This window comes from Larus michahellis, chromosome 20 (assembly GCF_964199755.1).
Source record: "Larus michahellis chromosome 20, bLarMic1.1, whole genome shotgun sequence".
Lineage (NCBI taxonomy): Eukaryota > Metazoa > Chordata > Aves > Charadriiformes > Laridae > Larus > Larus michahellis.
Genome location: NC_133915.1, coordinates 2,189,620 through 2,207,458, shown reverse-complemented (window position 1 = coordinate 2,207,458; position 17,839 = coordinate 2,189,620). Strand labels below are relative to the sequence as shown.

The 17,839-nt window shown below is 55.2% G+C and overlaps 1 protein-coding gene across 13 annotated transcripts in view; it reads right to left on the bottom strand.

Moving 5' to 3' along the window:
- The window catches only part of OGDH (oxoglutarate dehydrogenase), a 34,831-nt gene that overhangs the window by 2,229 nt on the left and 14,763 nt on the right, over positions 1–17,839 (bottom strand). For 4 of the 13 annotated variants that reach the window (XM_074563468.1, XM_074563467.1, XM_074563470.1 and 1 more), the window contains 16 exons: positions 16,697–16,799; positions 11,724–11,768; positions 9,265–9,380; positions 7,945–8,099; positions 7,361–7,507; positions 6,774–6,864; positions 5,633–5,812; positions 4,397–4,525; positions 3,703–3,882; positions 3,188–3,340; positions 2,403–2,505; positions 2,056–2,184; positions 993–1,143; positions 765–892; positions 500–678; positions 246–317 (listed from right to left, as the gene is read on the bottom strand). In XM_074563468.1, coding sequence (XP_074419569.1) covers positions 246–317; positions 500–678; positions 765–892; positions 993–1,143; positions 2,056–2,184; positions 2,403–2,505; positions 3,188–3,340; positions 3,703–3,882; positions 4,397–4,525; positions 5,633–5,812; positions 6,774–6,864; positions 7,361–7,507; positions 7,945–8,099; positions 9,265–9,380; positions 11,724–11,768; positions 16,697–16,799 — 2,061 coding nt within the window. Of the gene's footprint in view, positions 1–245; positions 318–499; positions 679–764; positions 893–992; positions 1,144–2,055; positions 2,185–2,402; positions 2,506–3,187; positions 3,341–3,702; positions 3,883–4,396; positions 4,526–5,632; positions 5,813–6,773; positions 6,865–7,360; positions 7,508–7,944; positions 8,100–9,264; positions 9,381–11,723; positions 11,769–16,696; positions 16,800–16,928; positions 17,020–17,839 lie in introns of all 13 variants that reach the window. The other 9 variants (XM_074563475.1, XM_074563477.1, XM_074563474.1 and 6 more) reach the window with 3 other exon arrangements.

Sequence of the window (17,839 nt, the reverse complement as noted above, 5' to 3'; positions counted from 1 at the left end):
CAGCCCAGGGGCAGCGGGGGTGCAGCCTGGGCACCGGGTTTCAGCCCTTCCCCAAACCCTCCCAGCTGCAGCATGAGCCCAGGGCGTCCCACGCCTCCTGCCACCGGCTCCCGACACCCATCCCGACCACAGCGCTGCGCTGAGCCCACCCGGGTGTAATTGCCCCCCCCCGGCCCCATGGCAAGGCAGCAGTCGGATCCAGGACACAGGAGGGCCGGGCTGCGCTCAGCACGGCCGCCACTCACAGGGAAGACGTCAGGATCGTCGTTGCACATCTGCAAGAATCGCTCTGGGCGGGCGGAGGAGTGCTCGGGACCCTGCGGGGACCAAGCCGAGGGCAGAGTGAGCTGGGGGGGGCGCAAGGCCAGCGCGAGGAGCCGATGTTGGGCACAGTCACGCCGCGAGCAGTGCTACCTGCTGCCACTGCCCTCGGCTCTGCTGCTGGTGCCAGCCAGGCAACGGGCGCCCCTGGGCATCCACGAGCTGGGGGGGTCCTTACCATGCCCTCCATGCCATGGGGAAGCAGCAGGACGATGCCGTTCTGCCTGACCCACTTGGCCTGCCCAGGACAGATGAACTGGTCGATTATGCACTGAGCAGTGTTGTGGAAGTCCCCGAACTGGGCTTCCCAAAGCACTAGGGCGTTGGGGCTGGCCATGGCAAAGCCCAGCTCGAATCCTGAGGGATGGGAGAGAAGCGAGTGGGTTATCCTCCCGGAGCGGGCTCACCCACCCTGGGCAGCGGGCACAGACCTCCTCACTCACCGAGGACGCCGTACTCCGACAGAGAGCTGTTGCAGACGGTGTAAGGAGCCTGGTTGGGCCAGAGGTGATTCATGGGGATACAGGTCCTCTTGTCCACGTTCTGATCGTGCAGAACATGGTGGCGATGGCTGGAAGAGGAGAAAGCGTTACTCCATTATCACCCTTTGGATCCCTTCTGGAAAGCCTGGAATCACCTTTATGGCCACCAAAAGCAAGCACGGCTTTTACCTGAATGTCCCCCTCTCAACATCCTGGCCACTCAGACGGATGTGGATGCCCTCTTTGAGCAGGGAGCCGAACGCCATGTACTCTGCCAGGGCCCAGTCCACCGTCCGGTTCTTCACCATCTCCCCACGGGTTTTCAGAATACGGCTCAAACCTGCCGGGACAGCAGCTGGTTCGTAGCTGGCATGGGAAGGAGCTCCAGTGACACTGTGTTTATCCCTCAACCTGCCCACGGACTGACAGACTGCAAACGCCCAGAAGCAGAGGAACAGATCCACCTCTGCCCGAGGGATGAAGCAGGGATGAGGAAATCAGGACTGCAGGGAAAGGATCAGCCCTGAAGAAGAGCTATTCCATAGTTCACTTCCTTAACGACAGCTCCCTCGTGAACTAATTCTCATAGACTCACAGGGTGGTTTGTGTTGGAAGGGACCTTCAGGGGTCACCTAGTCCAAGCCCCCCACCACCAGCAGGGACGCCTTCCACTAGACCAGGCTGCTCAAAGCCCCCTCCAGCCTGACTTTGAACACTTCTAATGATGGAGCATCCACAGCTTCTCTGGACAGCCCGCTCCCGTGTCTCACCACCCTTACCGTAAAACATTTCTTCCTTCTGTCCAATCTAGACCTACCCACTTTCACCTTAATTCCCTTGCCCCATCTCCTGTCGCTACAGGCCCTGGTAAATGTCTCTCTGCACCTTTTTTATCAGCCCCCTTTAAATACCGCAGTAAGGTCTCCCTGGAGCCTTCTCTTCTCCAGGCCGAACACCACCAACTCTCTCGACCTTTCTGCTCAGCAGAGCTTTTCCAGCCCCGGGATTATTTTTGTGGCCTCCTCTGGACCCGCTCCAACAGGTCCATGTCTTTCTTGTGCTGGGGACCCCAGAGCTGGACACGGTGCTCCAGGCGGGGTCTCAGGAGAATGGAGAAGTGGAGCAGAGTCACCTCCCTTGGCCATGCAAATTGAAGCACTCTAACAGGTCCCTTGCTTCCAGGCTACGTTCAGCCCTATCCCGCATCTCTGGAACAAACGCCCAGCCTGGCATAGCTTCCACAAGCTCCTACCTCCATGGATAGTGAAATCCTCCACCGGCACTGAGCTGGCCACTTGACCAATGTGCGTCAAGTCCTCTTCATTCAGACCAGTGGAAGGGCAGGTCATGCTCCGGGGCTGGCCATCCAGAGTGAAGAAACCTGCAGGAGGAGGAGCAGTCCACCACGTTGCAGAAGCCACACCCAGCTCCGTGTGAAGACCTCAGGTCACAGACACCCTCAAGCAAGAGTGGGGATGCCAGGAGCCAAGAGCACCACCCCACCTCCCCACCAGGTTGACCTACTAGAAAACAGCTGCCACGGCTCCAGAGAAGCCAGGCTCTTTGCTAGGGACCTCCAGAACATTGCTAGTGACTTACCAGGCCAGGGTGAATCCAGCCAGTGCTTGATGTGCAAGATCTTTTCATCCTTGGATCTCGCATGGGCCTCCTCACAGATCTTATCATACTTGGCAATTTCCTCCTGAAAGCAGAACCAAGGGGCAGAAAAACATTAGCGAGGGGTCTCCAAACAAGCGTGCCGAGCCTGGGGACCTTGGCACGAGCTTGGAAGGGTGCTGGAGAGCACAGCTGGCCCCCACAGCAGGGGAGCCCCAGGGCTGTGCAGCTCAGCCTTAGAGAGCAGAGCTGTTGGCAGGAGGCCCCCCAAGGGACAGCTCTGCTGCCATCTGAACCGACAACTTGATTTCAACCCTAGAGATGCTGCAAAGTGTTACCAGGGCAAGGAAGAGCCGGCAGAGCTGCTGCCACACTTGCTGCTGGGGCGGCGGAGCTGGGGCAGAGGACCTGCCCCAGATAACCCCAGGCCACAGCAAGCGCAAGTGCTGCAGAGCCCAACTCCCAGCTGTGCCGCAGTGGCCCAGCACTGTGTGGCCTGTGCTGCACCGATCATGGGGCAATCCTTGAACTAGATGTTCCTGCACTGTTTGGAGTTGGCACAGTCCAAGGACGAGCCTTGGCTCCTAACCCATCACTGCCAGGACTGCAGCACCCGCCCAACCCTACCACAGCTCTGCCACCTTTAGGTGACAAGCACAAGCAGAAACGGGTCCCGTCACATCGTCCACACCCAGGTCTGAACCAAACACCGGTTCTTCCCAGAGATGTCGCCTGCAGTTTTCCTCCCAGGCCCCATGGGACAGTACCTCGTACTCCGGCTGATTTACCACCCCCTGGGAAATCAGCAGCTCTGCGTATTTCTGCAGCACCGGTTTCTGTTTCCGGATCTGTTTGTACATCAGGGGTTGCGTGAACATGGGTTCATCCATCTCATTGTGACCGTTGCGCCTGTAACAAACCTGCCGGGAAGGGAAACAGCCTTTGAAAACAGCCACTTGCAATCCACGGCTCCAAAAGCCGTCAAAGGTACCTGGGTCTCTGTGCTAGGAAGGGTCTGAAACAGCCCAGGAGGGACGCGAGCGTGTCCTCCTCCATGCCGGAGGCGAGCGCAGGCTCCATACAGAGACGGTGTCGCCTCTCCAAGTGCTATTACAGCCTCACTGCCTTGCTTTACAGCACCTCCTCCCTCCCCTCACATCAAAAGGGACAGAAAAGCCCTGAAGAGAAACCTCAGCTTTCAGAAAATACACCCCAAGAGGTATTGTCAAGCACCCACAGAGAGCTGCAGCTTTAGGATAAAGCCTTGTGCCACGTTTCTTACCAAATCCACCACCACGTCCTTATGGAAGGTGCTCCGCCACTCTGCTGCCACATTGCACACGTAGACAACGGCCTCCGGGTCATCTGCATTGACATGGAAAATGGGCGCGTTCACCACGCGGGCAACATCGGTTGGGTATGGAGATGAGCGGGCCATCCGGGGGTCTGTTGTGAAGCCGATCTGTAGCAGGTGAGAGGGAGCAGGACCAACACAGCGGTAAGGATTGGGAAAGTGGCACATACAGCTTTGAGGGCAGCTTGGCTGCTGCGGCTGAGCTGGGGGTTCCCTCACGGCTGCACCGCTCAGTCATAGCACAACCTGCCTGTCTCCTGCACCTTGGGCACTGCAGCCCGTCCCGGTCCCTGCACCTGGGCTGTCATCCCTCTGCACCCACGGGGATGGGCTGGTCCCAGTGAAACGACTCTGCTTTATGCGGGGGCAGAACAGAGCAGCCCTGTGTGATCTTGCACACTGAGCATCGGGTTGCACCACCTTTGTGCCAGGCTGGACTCAAAAGCTGCTACTGTTGAGCAGCTGGGTATAAAGTACCCCCTGCCGACCCCAGGATGCCAGGCTCATGCCAGGACCATTGCCTGGGAAACAGCTACTGCCTGCTGCCAGCTACCACCCAGACCTGAGCCTGCAGAAGCTGGTCTGTGAGGGACCCCATGGACGCAGGGCATTTGCTCCTCACCTGGTTGTTCACCACGACGTGGACGGTGCCGTGGGTGGTGTAGGAGGGCAGGTCGCTCAAGTGGAAGGTCTCGTACACAATGCCCTGCCCAGCAAAAGCGGCGTCTCCATGCAGGAGGATGGACATCACCTGTGAGACGTGAAGCCACGGCAGTCAGCAGGGGCTCTGCGGGGATGGTGGGCAGGGACAGCCACCAGGAAAGGGCCCAAGTCTCATCCCCGTGAGCCTTTGGCATCCCAGAAAGTACACGGAGCATCTCATCAGCACATCCGATGCTTCTCAAGGGATCAGAGCAGAGCTGGCCACGGTTGGCACAATCACCAGGGAGAAGGCTGCGGCCACCAGTTCTCCCCTGAGCAAGGGCGGCACGCTCAGGCACCTCAATTGGGCAGCGGGACGGCACCCAGCACACAGTGGCTGGGAGGCGAGTCCCATTCCCAAACACACACATCCCAAAGCAAAGCCTTTTTCTAACTGTGGGAAGATGAGAAAAATGCCTCTTCCCCCCAGCACTTTCACCCCAGAAGATCTTTGGGCAAGGAACCAGAACAGGAGCTCGCTCTGACTTCAGTGCCGTTATTTCGCTACCATACCCAGGGGCTGGCTGAGGACGCCACCTGTCAGACGAGGACGGAGTTTGTCTATTTATATCCAGCCCTCGGGGTGTAGAAGGAGGGGAAGCACTTTTGATCTCACCCTTCCACTTCCTGGTGTTGGAGACAGGTCTGCGATGCATCAGACCGCAAATAAACCCCCACACACCAGCCTGTTCCCCACCTGCGCTCCCACCCAGGTCTGCAGAGCTGCCTCCTGCTGCCGGCTCCGGCTTTCCCAGCCTCAGGAATGGTTACCCCTGGTCAATTGAGATCCTTCAGCTTGAGGCTCCTACTGCCAAGGCTCCCAAGCTGTGATTCTCCGGTTGGCTTTCGGAAGCGCCCCTCATTTCCCTGCTTTCCAGCCAGGGGTTCAGGCATCTGCTGCTCCACACAGCCCAGCTGAGCCAGTCGTTCAGAGATGGAGGAAGTGGCAATGGGAGCTCGCGGTAGGTGAGTCCCTACCAAAGTTATCCCAAAGACAGCGGGGAAGGATGGGGGAGTTAGGGTGATAGCAGGGTAACGGGGGAAGGAGCACGGCAACAAAAACCAGGTGGGTTTCTTCACTTTCCCACCAGCCTGCCTCCCACCAAACCCCATCCAGCCTAGGCCACTTCACTGCGGGCATCTCAGCACCACTCACCTTCTTCCCTTCTGTGTCCCCGCAGTAAAACTGCTCCGCTTTAGTCTTGCCTTGAACAACGGGATCAGCTGCCTCCAAGTGAGAAGGATTTGCCACCAAGGAAAGGGTGATGTTCCTGTCGGTGACGCGGTTAATCCGCCGGTGGTACATTCCCAGGTGGTACTTCACATCACCGGAGCCCTGAAGGAGGGGAGGGGAGAGGAGAGTCACCCCTAGGAACATGAGAGCTTTGGGGGCACAGAAGGAGACCTGAGACAGAGCGGTGCTGACCCCAGCGGCTGGACAAAGGGAGCACTTTCTGGAGGCACTGTCAGAAAGCAGCAGGCACTCGCTTTAGTTGCTGACCTGGCACCAGCAGAGCAGAAGTAGCCTGTTCCAGGTGCCGAACCACCAACAAACCTCAGACACGCGTCAAGCCCATTTAGGTAAGGTTGTAGGTGCAGGGGAAGAAGCAAGTGTGGTGGGTTTGGGGAAGACACTGGAAAACAGAGCTGGGATAACACTTACCCAAGCTCTGCCCACACTGTGGCAGTACAGCTGTTCCTGGCACCGCTCACAACACCCTGCAGTTCCCAGTCGGGGCACCTCAGAGCCTCAGGCTGATGCTTTCTCACCTCAAAACCCCACCTGAAGGGCACGGCAGGATAAAGCCAGCCCAGCCCAGCTTTCTGAAAGCAAAATCATCCCTGCTGATGATGCTGGAAGCTTTGGAGCGCAACAGAGCACGTGGCACAAGAAATTCGAGCCTCAGAGCTTTTGGAGCTGCTTTAGGACCCCGTATGGGGACCAGGGGCGGCTGCAAGAGTACAAGCCAACCTCTGCTCCTGGCCGCCTTCCCCACGCCTTGTTGTTCACCCCATGGCTGCTTTACGCCCATGGAGAGCCACTGACCGCCCAGCCTGCACTGGAGACACCAGCACCAGCCAGGGCACGCGTCCCCCCTGGAAAAGGAAAGGGCACACCAGCACCAGCACCAACATGAAGGCTTCAGTCACACGAGCGTGCATGCAACATGGAAATCCTTGCAACGCCAAACTCAGCGAGTGACACAAGCAGTGGAACAATCCAGCTCACTCTGCATGGCCACAGACCGCATGGGGATAGGTGACAGAACGCGCTACAGGCAGAGGAGGAGACTCACTTCATCAGCAGCCTCCAGCTTGGAGTCAAACTGGCAGAAGATCTGCTCCAGCTCTTTCCTGATCACATTGGCGAGAACATTCAGGCGTCCCCTGCAAAAGCCAGACCGTTGTTGGCAACCAGCAGCGCCAGCCTGGCATCGAGTGCCGACAGTGACCTGCCATCCCCCCGTCACACAGAGGCAATGCGACAGCCCCACACCTCCAGCGATGGCTGTAGGGTCACCCAGGGAGGGGGGTCTGCGGTTTCACCTGAGGAGACGGCAGACCCCTCAGCTCAGGGATGGACCAGCTGCTGCCACATCCCGACAGCTGCCCCGGAGCGGGCAGGCCGAATCCTGCGCTGGGATTCAAGCTCTGCCGGTTGAGCCACCACCCCTCTCCAGATGAATTTACAAATGAGCTGAAGCTGAAAACACCGTGATGAGCAGAGAGCAGCCAAGGCCTGAGCTCTCCAGCTAAGGTTCACCACTAGCCAAGACCAGTTAAGTGATGGCAGAAACCCGTTTGCCCTTCAGTACCAAACCCCAGCAGCATCCATCTCCCTTTCCCGCGCCCCAAGCGCCGCCGAGGAGAGAAGCAGGGTTACCTGTGGGGCATCCCCATGATAACATAATCCACTCCCTTCTCACTCGACTTATCAATAATGGTCTTTAAGGCTGGGATCAGCACTTCACAGCCCTCCAGACCGAAACGCTTCTCAGAAGACCATTTCCGATGGAGGAACTCCTCAAACCTGGAAGGTGAAGGATGAGAGGGATCAGTGCCAGTGCTACAGCTGAGGGCAGAAACCAGAGAAAGGATGGGGACCGCACTGAGGGAGCCACAGCACCAAGCGATGCTTAAGAAGACATCATGCTGCAGACCGACAGCCTTCCCAGTCACCCAGTCCCCTCCTGCAGAGCCCAGCTGGCTGCTGCACCCCCAACAGTGTGCTGCACTTAAACCTTATTTTTAAACCTTTTCTTTCAGGATCATCCGTGTTTTCGGGCTCTTTGCCAGCACTTCAGCCTGCCAGCCCTGCAGCTCACTGGCATCACCCTGCTGATTAAGCTGAGCGCAACAGATGATGTCAAGATGTGACTCAGGTGGTGACTGCACCACTCTGGCTGGGAGCAAACCACCCCGGCAGCAAGGGAAGATAAGGGGAAGGTGAAGACCCCCCCAGGGTACCTGGTAGAGCGGACCAGCCTGGCCAGCAGCGTGCGTTTCTCTTCGTTGGTGAACTGCATGATGCCCGGGGTCTCAAACTTTTGACGGATCCACTGGCACTGCTCCAGGTCGTTGATGAACATGAACTCCACGCCGATGTGCTGGCAGTATGCCATCTGCCCCAACAGGAGACGGGCCATGAGACAACAGCCAGGGCTTTAACACCTCCTCACCCCCACAACACCACACACGCGGCACCATATCGGCCCAGGGACTCTTTCATTCCCCTCTTTAACCTTTCAGCGAGATGAAGAGCCCTCCTGCACCAGCAGAGATGCAAACCCTCCTGTGTCTGGCAGCCGCACCGTGCTGCCCAAACACCACCAAGCGCTGCCTGCGGTGGCAGCCGGGGGGACCCATGAGCAGCGCTCGGCAGCCAGCCCTATTTTGGGAGTCTGGTTGGAGCTATTTCACCGGGAGAGGGGATGCCACAGAGGACCTCAGACCCTGCACGTGACCCAGCATCAAAATGTTTAATTCCCTTTTCCTGAGGGGCCCAGGATCAGACCCTTGAGTCCTTTACATCCACCATCCACCTTGCAGGGGAGATTTTCCCTCAGTGGCATCAGCTGTGACCAGGTCCACAAACCCACTTCATATGGCAGGGAGAGAATCAGCAAAACGACCTCCCCCAACAAACAAGGAGCCTGTTCTTGCAGCATATCTAAGATGTTGATGCAGCTTTGCTTCTCCCAAGGTCAACCTGTCTTGGCAGAGACAACCCGAGCAAGCCTACAGCGTGCCTGGGAGGCATCTGCATTCTCAGATCAGGCAGAGCAGGGTATGAAATGTGTCAGGAAAGGGGAACTGGCTGCAAGAGCTGGAAGCCCCAGCCCCAGGTTGGAGCTGCTCCTGCACCGAGACCCTCCAAGGGGCCACCGTGCAGGACAGCAGCACTATGGAGGGGAGTACCACCTGCCTCCAGCCTGCTCCTTTGCTCTCTCAGCACTGTTTCCTGCTTTAAACTGGAAAATATAGATGAAGAGGTTTCCAAAAATGCAACATTTAGTTGCCTGGGGTTTGCTCCACCTTGGGTGGACCAAACGTGTTGCCCCAATGCAGCGTGAAGCTGGAGGTGATCAGAGATGACCAGGTTAACATGGGGCAGCTGCTACGAGTGGGGCAAGCGCCAAGGAGCAGCTCCCAACCTGAAAAGCTTAAAATCTGCAGGTTGGCGCAGGCTGCGGCCAGCAGCAGGGCCCAAGACCTCCAAAAAGCAACTGCTCTGCCCCTGCCCCAGGCTGCAAACAGGTCTCGCACAGCCCTCCCTGCCTTCCTCACCTCCAGCCGACGGATGATTTCCCGGAGCGGAAGAGCCGATTCATTTCCACCGATGAAAGTGGTTGTGGGCAAGTGGAAGACCTTGTCGAGGTCAGATTCATCCAGCCCGTAAAAGCCTGCAGGATTTTTCATGGGTGGGACAAGCGAAAGCAAGAGAGAGAAGGAAGGAAGGAGGACGGGGCGACACCGTCACACAGGGACCGGGTGCGGTTGGGAGAGGTGGGGAAGGGACAAAAAAAAGCAGCATAAAACCAAAAATAAGCATGAAGGAGGTTTATATGGATAAAAACCAAGCCGTAATTAAACAAAAAGACATTAAGCACAGAACAACAAGGTTATTATGAAAGGTAGCACAGGAAATGAAACACAAAGCAATATATATATGCATGTAAATTGGTAATTAAAATCCAGGGTGAGAGTCAGGAAGTTTGAAGCCCCAGGAACGCAAAAAATACACCACAAATTATAACAGAGGGGAGAGAAAAGAAATAGAGGAATTGAGGAGTCACTGAGCACAACAGAGGTGTCACCACGTGATGGGAATTAAAAATGAAGAGCCGAAGTGGAGAAGGAAATGGTTAAAACAGACAAACCCCAAAGAGGGAGAGAAAGAGAAGCGAGAGAGAAAATGACATCAGGGCTCTGCGACGGACTCTCCTGAATAGCTCAGCCCGGGATCGGGGCAGCCAGCTGGCCCCTCCAAGGTTTTGCTGCCCAGATACCCCCTCGCCCAATTAGCAGCCTTTGAAGTCAGGGTTTAGCCTAGCTCTGCTCAGCAAACCCTCTCCTTTTTGGGTGCTGGCACCCTGTGGTTCATAGACGGCTCCTACTTATGGCACGCAGGGCTGGGGGTAGCTGGGTGCCCCTGGAGAAGGTGCTGAGCAGGGCTGGGAGCCGAAGGTCGGGTTTTAGAGCTGCCGATGAGCCCCGCTGCTGCCTGCTGCTGTTACAGCATCAGCACGTCCCTGCCAGGGCCCGCAGTGGCTCCGCGGTACCCCAAAGCCATCAGAGGTGCCTCAGCGCCCACTGAAGCTCATGGTTGTCTTTGGGGAAACTGAGGCACAGAGGAGGAGGGACCATGAACTGGCTGAATGATGCAGCAAGACAGAAGCAGAGCCGAGGAGTCTCAAGATCCTTTTGAAGCAGGAGCTTGGCTGGAACGGGGGGAGTGAGGGGAGCTGCCCACTCCCAACAGAGCCAGGTTTTGAGGTGTTCTCTAAGCCAGGGCAGGAGCCACAGAGGAGGCAGTGTTACCCCCGCTCCTCCCAGCTCTCTCCAAACCAGCCCAATGCCCCAGCTGGGGTCTCATTTAGGGAGGGTACGGGGGATGCCACCCCTAAACACTGCAGGGTTGTGCAAACCACCTTTCCCCGGGCAAAGGGTGGCAAAAATTGGCCCCTCCAGACCAAGCCATCTTTGAATTTAATCTTAAAAGAGTCGATCCCTCACACTCTGGTCAGGAATGGAGGATGAGCTGGAGACAGGGCTGGCCACAGCTCATCCCTGTGCAGCCTCAAGGATGGCACTTGCCGGAGGCTGGGAACATCCACAGCAAGCCCGGAGCACAGGTTTTCCCGGTTGCCACCGATGTCCATCCCCTCCCTTGCCCACATCACCCTGCTGGACGCTGCTAGTCCCCAGGGAAGGAATTAAGCCAGACCCTGGGGAGCTCAGCTCCAGAGCCATGCCTGGGAGCACCGAACCACAGCTGGCAGGTGTTGAGGGTCTCTCCCCGCATCTCCAGGACTTCTCTGTGGTTCCCTTCCATACAGAAGTCCTGGAGAGAGGCGGCATTAGTACAGAGCATCCCAGTTAAGCTGCCTGCTGGAGGTTTCAGGGAAGCCTCGGTAATTTGCTGTGGCTCCCAGCCCCGCGGCAGAAGGCTTCGGCTCGCTCTGCCACACCGGTTTGAAGGCTCAGGCACACTTTGTGGGGTATCAGATTTTACAAGGAGTTTTCAAGGCTCTAAGCATCTCTGCTTCTGCTTTGCTGCAGCCTGCCAGCTTTTTTGACAGTGCTGAGTATTTATAGGCAGCAATATGATCAGATGGGGGGGGAAAGCGAGGGAGGAGCTGCCAAATTTTCACTGGGACAAAACCAGGGCAGAGTCAGGAGAAGACAGCTTGGATTTTTAGGAGATTCGAACCAATCGGGGAGATTGAGGCCTCCTAAAACTAACGTTCACAAAAAACATGTATTCTAGTAAGCTAGGCATGCAAACACACAGTATGGAAAAGGCCAGCGAGGCTCTAAATTGGGGAGCTCTACAGGTGAAGCATCACTAACCAAGCGCCTACATCAAGACTTTTAGTGGGACAAATTAAAAATAAACACGTTACAAAACTCAAGAGTGGTGCAAGATTGGAAAGGACCGCTTTACCAGTTTGGTTCATGCCCAGAATAACCTATTCAAAGAGAGTCCTGCACTCCAGAGGGTTAAAGGCTCATTAATTGCATACCTCCTACTGTTAACACTCTCAGCCGCTCCTTGAACACTGCAAGATCTGGGGTGGGCAGGGAAGGGGGTGCAGAAAGGGAGAAGATAGAGAGACGCAGTCAAAGTTAGTAAAAAAAAACCACCTGGAACCGTGAAAACTAGTCATGGAAAGCACAAGTCAAAAAAATACAGTATTTAAAATACAGTCAAAAACCATCAGAGGCAAAAGGGCTGGGATGGAGGATGACTAAGCACTAGTCGGAAAAGAAAATCTGGTGGAAAGTCCGGCGAGAGGAGGGAGGAGTAGGGAGGGGAACGGGGGACATCACTGGGGAGCAGTTGAGCTGCATGGTTTGAGATCTCCTCTCACGCGCACGCCTCAGACGGGAGACAGCCCAGCGTGGCATCTTCACCTGCTACGACCAAAAGGCATCATCCCATCACACTGCATCAAGGGGAGCGTTATCCTCTGCAGAGCAGGGAGCTGCCTCCCACCAACATCTGCTCCCGGAGGGTTTTGCTCTGCTCATCGCTACTGGGAGGATTTCAGGGTCAGCCCCAAGGAGGCACCACTGCTGCCCATGCACAGGCAGAATGGGAACCAGGGTATTAACGAGCAGGCCGTTAATGAGGAAGCCCAACAGTGAGGCAGGCACGCACGATGCCATTATTTCTCGAGTATGCTCAGTGCAGGCAGGAGCGCCAGGACGCCGTGCCGGATGCAGGCAGGGCTGCCGGAGCGACAGGCAGCGCGCGTCACCGGAGCGCGCTCCCCAGCTAGGTTAGGTGACCCGAGTGCCTCAATCTCACCTGGGTTACAAGAAAGGCTTTGGAAACACTTCTTCTTTTGGTTATCAGGGAAAAGTCATACATTTAGGTGGGATGTTTGGTTAGCAAGGTCCCAAGCTGGGGAGAGGGGAGGCGGCAGTGTTCCCGGCCCATCTCCCCGCAGGGGCTTGCCTGGCTCTTCCTGAGCTGGAAGACGATTTCCATCAATTTCCCTGGGCAAGAGGCAGGAACAGCTGGCTTCCACAGAGAGACAGACAGACAGACGGATGCTCAGACACACACCGCCTTCCACGCACAACCTGGATTTCAGTGTGCTAAGGTATTATTTCCTTGGACAGGTCACATCAAGTTCTGCAGTCATCTTGTCCTTGTTTTACAACACTTACCACGCCAGACCAGCTGCAGTAGAGGACCAGGATGAGATTATTTTGGTTTTTAAAAAGAAAAGACAAGATTAAGAGGAATTTGGTGGCTCCGGCCCCACCACTCGTCAGACCAAGTACCCCCAGGCAGGCTTTCCTCCCCTTACTTTTTCTCCAAAGCTCACACTGCTTAATCTAAAGAGAGCTTCCAAACCAGATCCAAACCAGTTGCTAAACAAAAGGCAATTGAGAAGAAAGATCGATTTCTGAGATTAACCATGCAACTCCTTTGAATTACAGCACTGCCCGGCCACAGTTTAAGCTGCTTGTGGCAGAGCTCACACCACAAAAGTTGACCTTTTAGGATTTCACTGCTCAGAAAGACGAAACAAGATTGTTTCCAAGTTTCAAAACTACTCTTGTTATTAACTGCTCTGTCAAGTGTTAAGAAAGACTCTTTCAAAGCAAAAAAAAAGCCAGCAGGATCTGCTTAGAAATTGGCTTTCCCTGCCACAAGCAGGCAACACCCGATCTTGGACTCAGCCAACGCTCTGCCCACACTGCACCAGCTCTGCTCTCCTCCCCTCCTGCTGAGCGCTGTTTGCAAGCTATGATCGCCAAGTTGTATTTTAAGATTGACCTGATGAGGTTTTCCAGGATGAGGATACCAGGGAAAGTCTACTCAGTATAAATAATACTTAGAGCAAGATAATAAAGCCTCCTTTGACTAGGCACAGCCATTTCAGTCTGGGGTCCCACCCCAGGACACAACCCCAGCATGAGCTATCGGCTGATCCCAGCAGAGCTTGTTCCCAGGACTCATTATTTCCTACCAATTCATGGATTCCTGGTAATTAAATCAACACCAGGAACCACAATGACAAATATGTTAGTACGAAAGCCACAAAGAAAGAGAAATTTCACTTCAGGCCTGGCTCAGACACAGAGATCACGGGCTGAGATTCTCTTCCAACTGATGCCTCGGGACTAGCCGTGCCTGAACACTTTCCACCGTGGCAAGCCAGGCTGGGTCACACTGCTGGGCTCGTGACCACTCACCCTGGGGGAGCAGGAGAAATGGAGCTTATACTACATTACCCAGATTCTGTTACAGCTGTGACGATGCTGTCAGCCCAGCTCTGCAGTCGGGGCTCCAAGGGAAGACCTGCTCTTGGATCACTTTGAGCCCTTGGGCTCTTCATCCTCTGAAGCAAAGATGCTGCTGGAGCACACCTTGCTTCAGAGGAACCACGTGGTCAAAGCAGAAGAAAAGCCCTCTGAACTGACCATCCCCACTGAAGCAGTCCTCTGAGTTCAATGCCAAAGCAGAAACCAGGAAGGAGCAGTATCCCTCCAGGGTCTGTACTGGGACCAGTACGGCATAGATAGTGGGTTTGAGGGCACCGTCAGCCCTTGGTGCAGGTGACACCACGCTGAGTGGTGCAGTTGATATGCTGGAGGGAAGGGATGCAATCCAGAGGGACATGGACAGGCTGGAGGAGGGGCCCCTTTGAAGTTCATGAGGTTCAACAAGGCCAAGTGCATGGGTCGGGGCAATCCCCAGTCCCAGCACAGACCTGGGGATGGATGGATGGAGAGTAACCCTGAAAAGAAGGACTTGGAGATGCTGGTGGATGAAAAACTGGACATGAGCTGGCACTGCGCACTTGCAGCCCAGAAAGCCAAACGTAGCCTGGGCTTCATTCAAAGAAGTGCAGCCAGCAGGTCAAGGGAGGTGACTCTGCCCCACTTCTCCATTCTCCTGAGACCCTGCCTGGAGCACCGTGTCCAGCTCTGGGGTCCCCAGCACAAGAAAGACATGGACCTGTTGGAGCGGGTCCAGAGGAGGCCACAAAAATAATCCCAGGGCTGGAAAAGCTCTGCTGAGCAGAAAGGTCGAGAGAGTTGGTGGTGTTTGGCCTGGAGAAGAGAAGGCTCCAGGGAGACCTTACTGCGGTATTTAAAGGGGGCTGATAAAAAAGGTGCAGAGAGACTTTTTACCAGGGCCTGTAGCGACAGGAGATGGGGCAAGGGAATTAAGGTGAAAGAGGGTAGGTCTAGATTGGACAGAAGGAAGAAATGTTTTACGGTGAGGGTGGTGAGACACGGGAGCGGGCTGTCCAGAGAAGCTGTGGATGCTCCATCATTAGAAGTGTTCAAAGTCAGGCTGGAGGGGGCTTTGAGCAGCCTGGTCTAGTGGAAGGCGTCCCTGCTGGTGGTGGGGGGCTTGGACTAGGTGACCCCTGAAGGTCTCTTCCAACACAAACCACCCTGTGAGTCTGTGACTTACTGAGTGGCATGGTAACTCTGGTCCCCACACCCAGCTCCCTCTCCTCAGGAGGGAGAGCAGTCACTGCAACCACTTGCAGCCATCAGCTCTGGATTTCGGGCAGATCCAGCTCTCCTCTCAAAAGGGAAACATGTCCACTAGGCACAGGGCTTCAGCTGCTCGGCTTCAGCAGGACCGTAGTGCCCATAATAGAGGCCAAAATCCCTGAGCTAGAAAAGGCTCTCCTCACCCTTTCCTCTCCCCAGCCACTGGGAGTGGCTTCAAAGTCACCAGAAAGGTCTCCCTGCTCCCCTCGCAGGGCCCACCAAGAGCACTTGTGCCCTCTCCTGCACCTGGGTTCCTGGCCATCATCTCCCCACCTCTTCCCATCAAAACCTCCCAGGCACAGGGCTTGCTCAAACCCAGAGCCAGCCGGCTCCCAAGGCACAGCCAGGGCTTGGTCCTCCAGACAAGCACGTCCGAAGTCCAGACCTCCGGGTGAAGCAGATTCCCCATCATCCAGCAAGTTGGGACAACCAAAACCTAATCCTTCCCTACCATTCCCAGTACACGTTGTCCTGTATGAAGGTCCAGCAGGTCCAGGGCTGGTGTCCCTGCACTGGCAGCTGAACAAGGAATCAAGATCATTTACATGCACCATACGTTCTGATCAGCTGTTTCAGTTGTGCAAGGTTAGTAATCATTACTGCTGCTCTACTCTAAGTTAGAAGCATGCCTCTCGAGCGCTCGTAGTGCCAGGGTAACAACCCTTGGAAAGCACCAGCAAGGTGAAAGAGCTCAGCGCCGCGACCTTGTTCTAGCTAGAAGAATGGCAGCGTAACACAGAGATCAAATCTAAAGCACGTTGAGAGGCGCTGAGTTTAAGCACTTACAGATTAGGATTTCAAGTCCTAGGCACCACACACACTTCTGTGCAACACTCATGCATTTTTCACTCAAAAGCATTGGGATTTCCACCTCTCTACTCGGATGGGAACACATCCCGAAGCTTCCTTGTTATGATCACCAGCAGGGACTTATAGCTCAGTCTTGGCAAAAGGGGGTAAATTAAGGGATTTACAGACGCTGCAGCAAGCTGGGAGTGAATGAGGGCAGGGCATCGCCGCAGGTGCACGCCAAGAGGCGCTTTTCAGCCCCACAGAGATGAAGCCAGCCCATTCCCCCCAGCTCTTGGGGTCCCCAAAAGCAGCACTGGAGCTGAGGGAACAGACCTCCAGCTCTCACCAACACAAAACCTCTCTGCTTCGCATTTCCAGAAGATTCTCCAATTGCTTCCACCCCTGGATGAGCGAGTTCAGTGACATAATTAATTGGCATCGGATGGAGGCGAAACATGAGCCGGGCAATAGGGTTTTGGCATAAGACCCATTCACGGTGACAGCCGGAGGGGGGCAGAACTGCTCCACAGCAGCCGGTTGACTATAAATTTAGAGTGATCATTACTAAGGAAACTTAAGACCTTTCCCCCCTTTCTGGTGAAGCAATCTACCTATAAAGCTGTGAAAGAGAGAGGAGCTCAAGCAATGCAGCACTAACTGCTCTCAAAGCCCTCACCCAGTTTGTCTGTGGATGTGATAATATCGGCTGGAAGGGAGGAGTCCAGATCTGCATCCAAGATGCCCAGTGGGTCGAGTTGTGCTACATGATGCCCTCGTATCTATGAAATGGGCCAGGAATGGAAAGGAGAACAGGCACCAAGAGGGAGGGGGGAAAGGGAGAAAAACAAAAGAGGGGAGGGGTAAAAAAGTTAAATTACATTAGAATTAATTTGCAGAGTAATTCTCACCGACGTTTGGAGAAACAGTTACTGGCGCATCATCAAAATTTACACAACTAATGCCGAGAGGATCAAGCTTTGCAATGTGATGACCCCTGACCTGGAAGCAATAACACAGATTAGTCATTAAAACAAGTTAATTGAAGAGACATTCCTTAAAAAAAAAAAAAAACACCCAAGTCATGCACAGTTGCCCTCTTTACATTTTCGGCAGAGCCACCCCAATTTCTGGCTGCCAACTAAAGCCTGGAGAAGTTGTGTTTACTTTCAGCTACAGCACGTACAGGTGTGAGTGCCACCAGCTGCCAGGACCACTCTGCTCTGTCTGAAGCCAGGCTTCGGCAGGGCGAGCAGGGGGAGAGCGATCTCCTTCACAGCAGAGACCTTCCAGAGCCGCGGTCCAAGGGTCTCCCACCACCTGCCTGGTGTCCAACCTGAGCACCTCCTCTCTACAGATGCAGTAACTCCACGCTGATGGTTTCCTCCTAAGCATCATGGCAAGTGAAGAGGCAATTTTCCAGATTTTGGAAGATCTAGGTGCTCCCCTGCCAACGTGGCAGAGAAAACAAGCATTGCCACCAGCGGCAGTAGCTTCTGAAAGGCAGAGAAACTTGTCTGAGGAACATCTGCCTGTCTGTGCTATTAGAGGTCAGCAGCTCACAGTAACGTTTGGGAGAGAGAAGCCTACAGCAGGGCTTGGAGCACCCTTCTGGGAAGGGGCAGGTGTGGAAATACCAAAGAGCTTTGGCACCAAGCCGGCTCCCGGCAGCAGCAGTCAGGCCAAGCGTCACCACGCTGGGTTTGAATCTGCATCAGGAGCCCCAGAGAATAACAAAAGGTAATGAGGAGTTCTGCTTTTCGCCTTCACAGGAGAAGGTGCCCACAGACAGACCCCACCACATCTCGCTGGGCAAACTCCA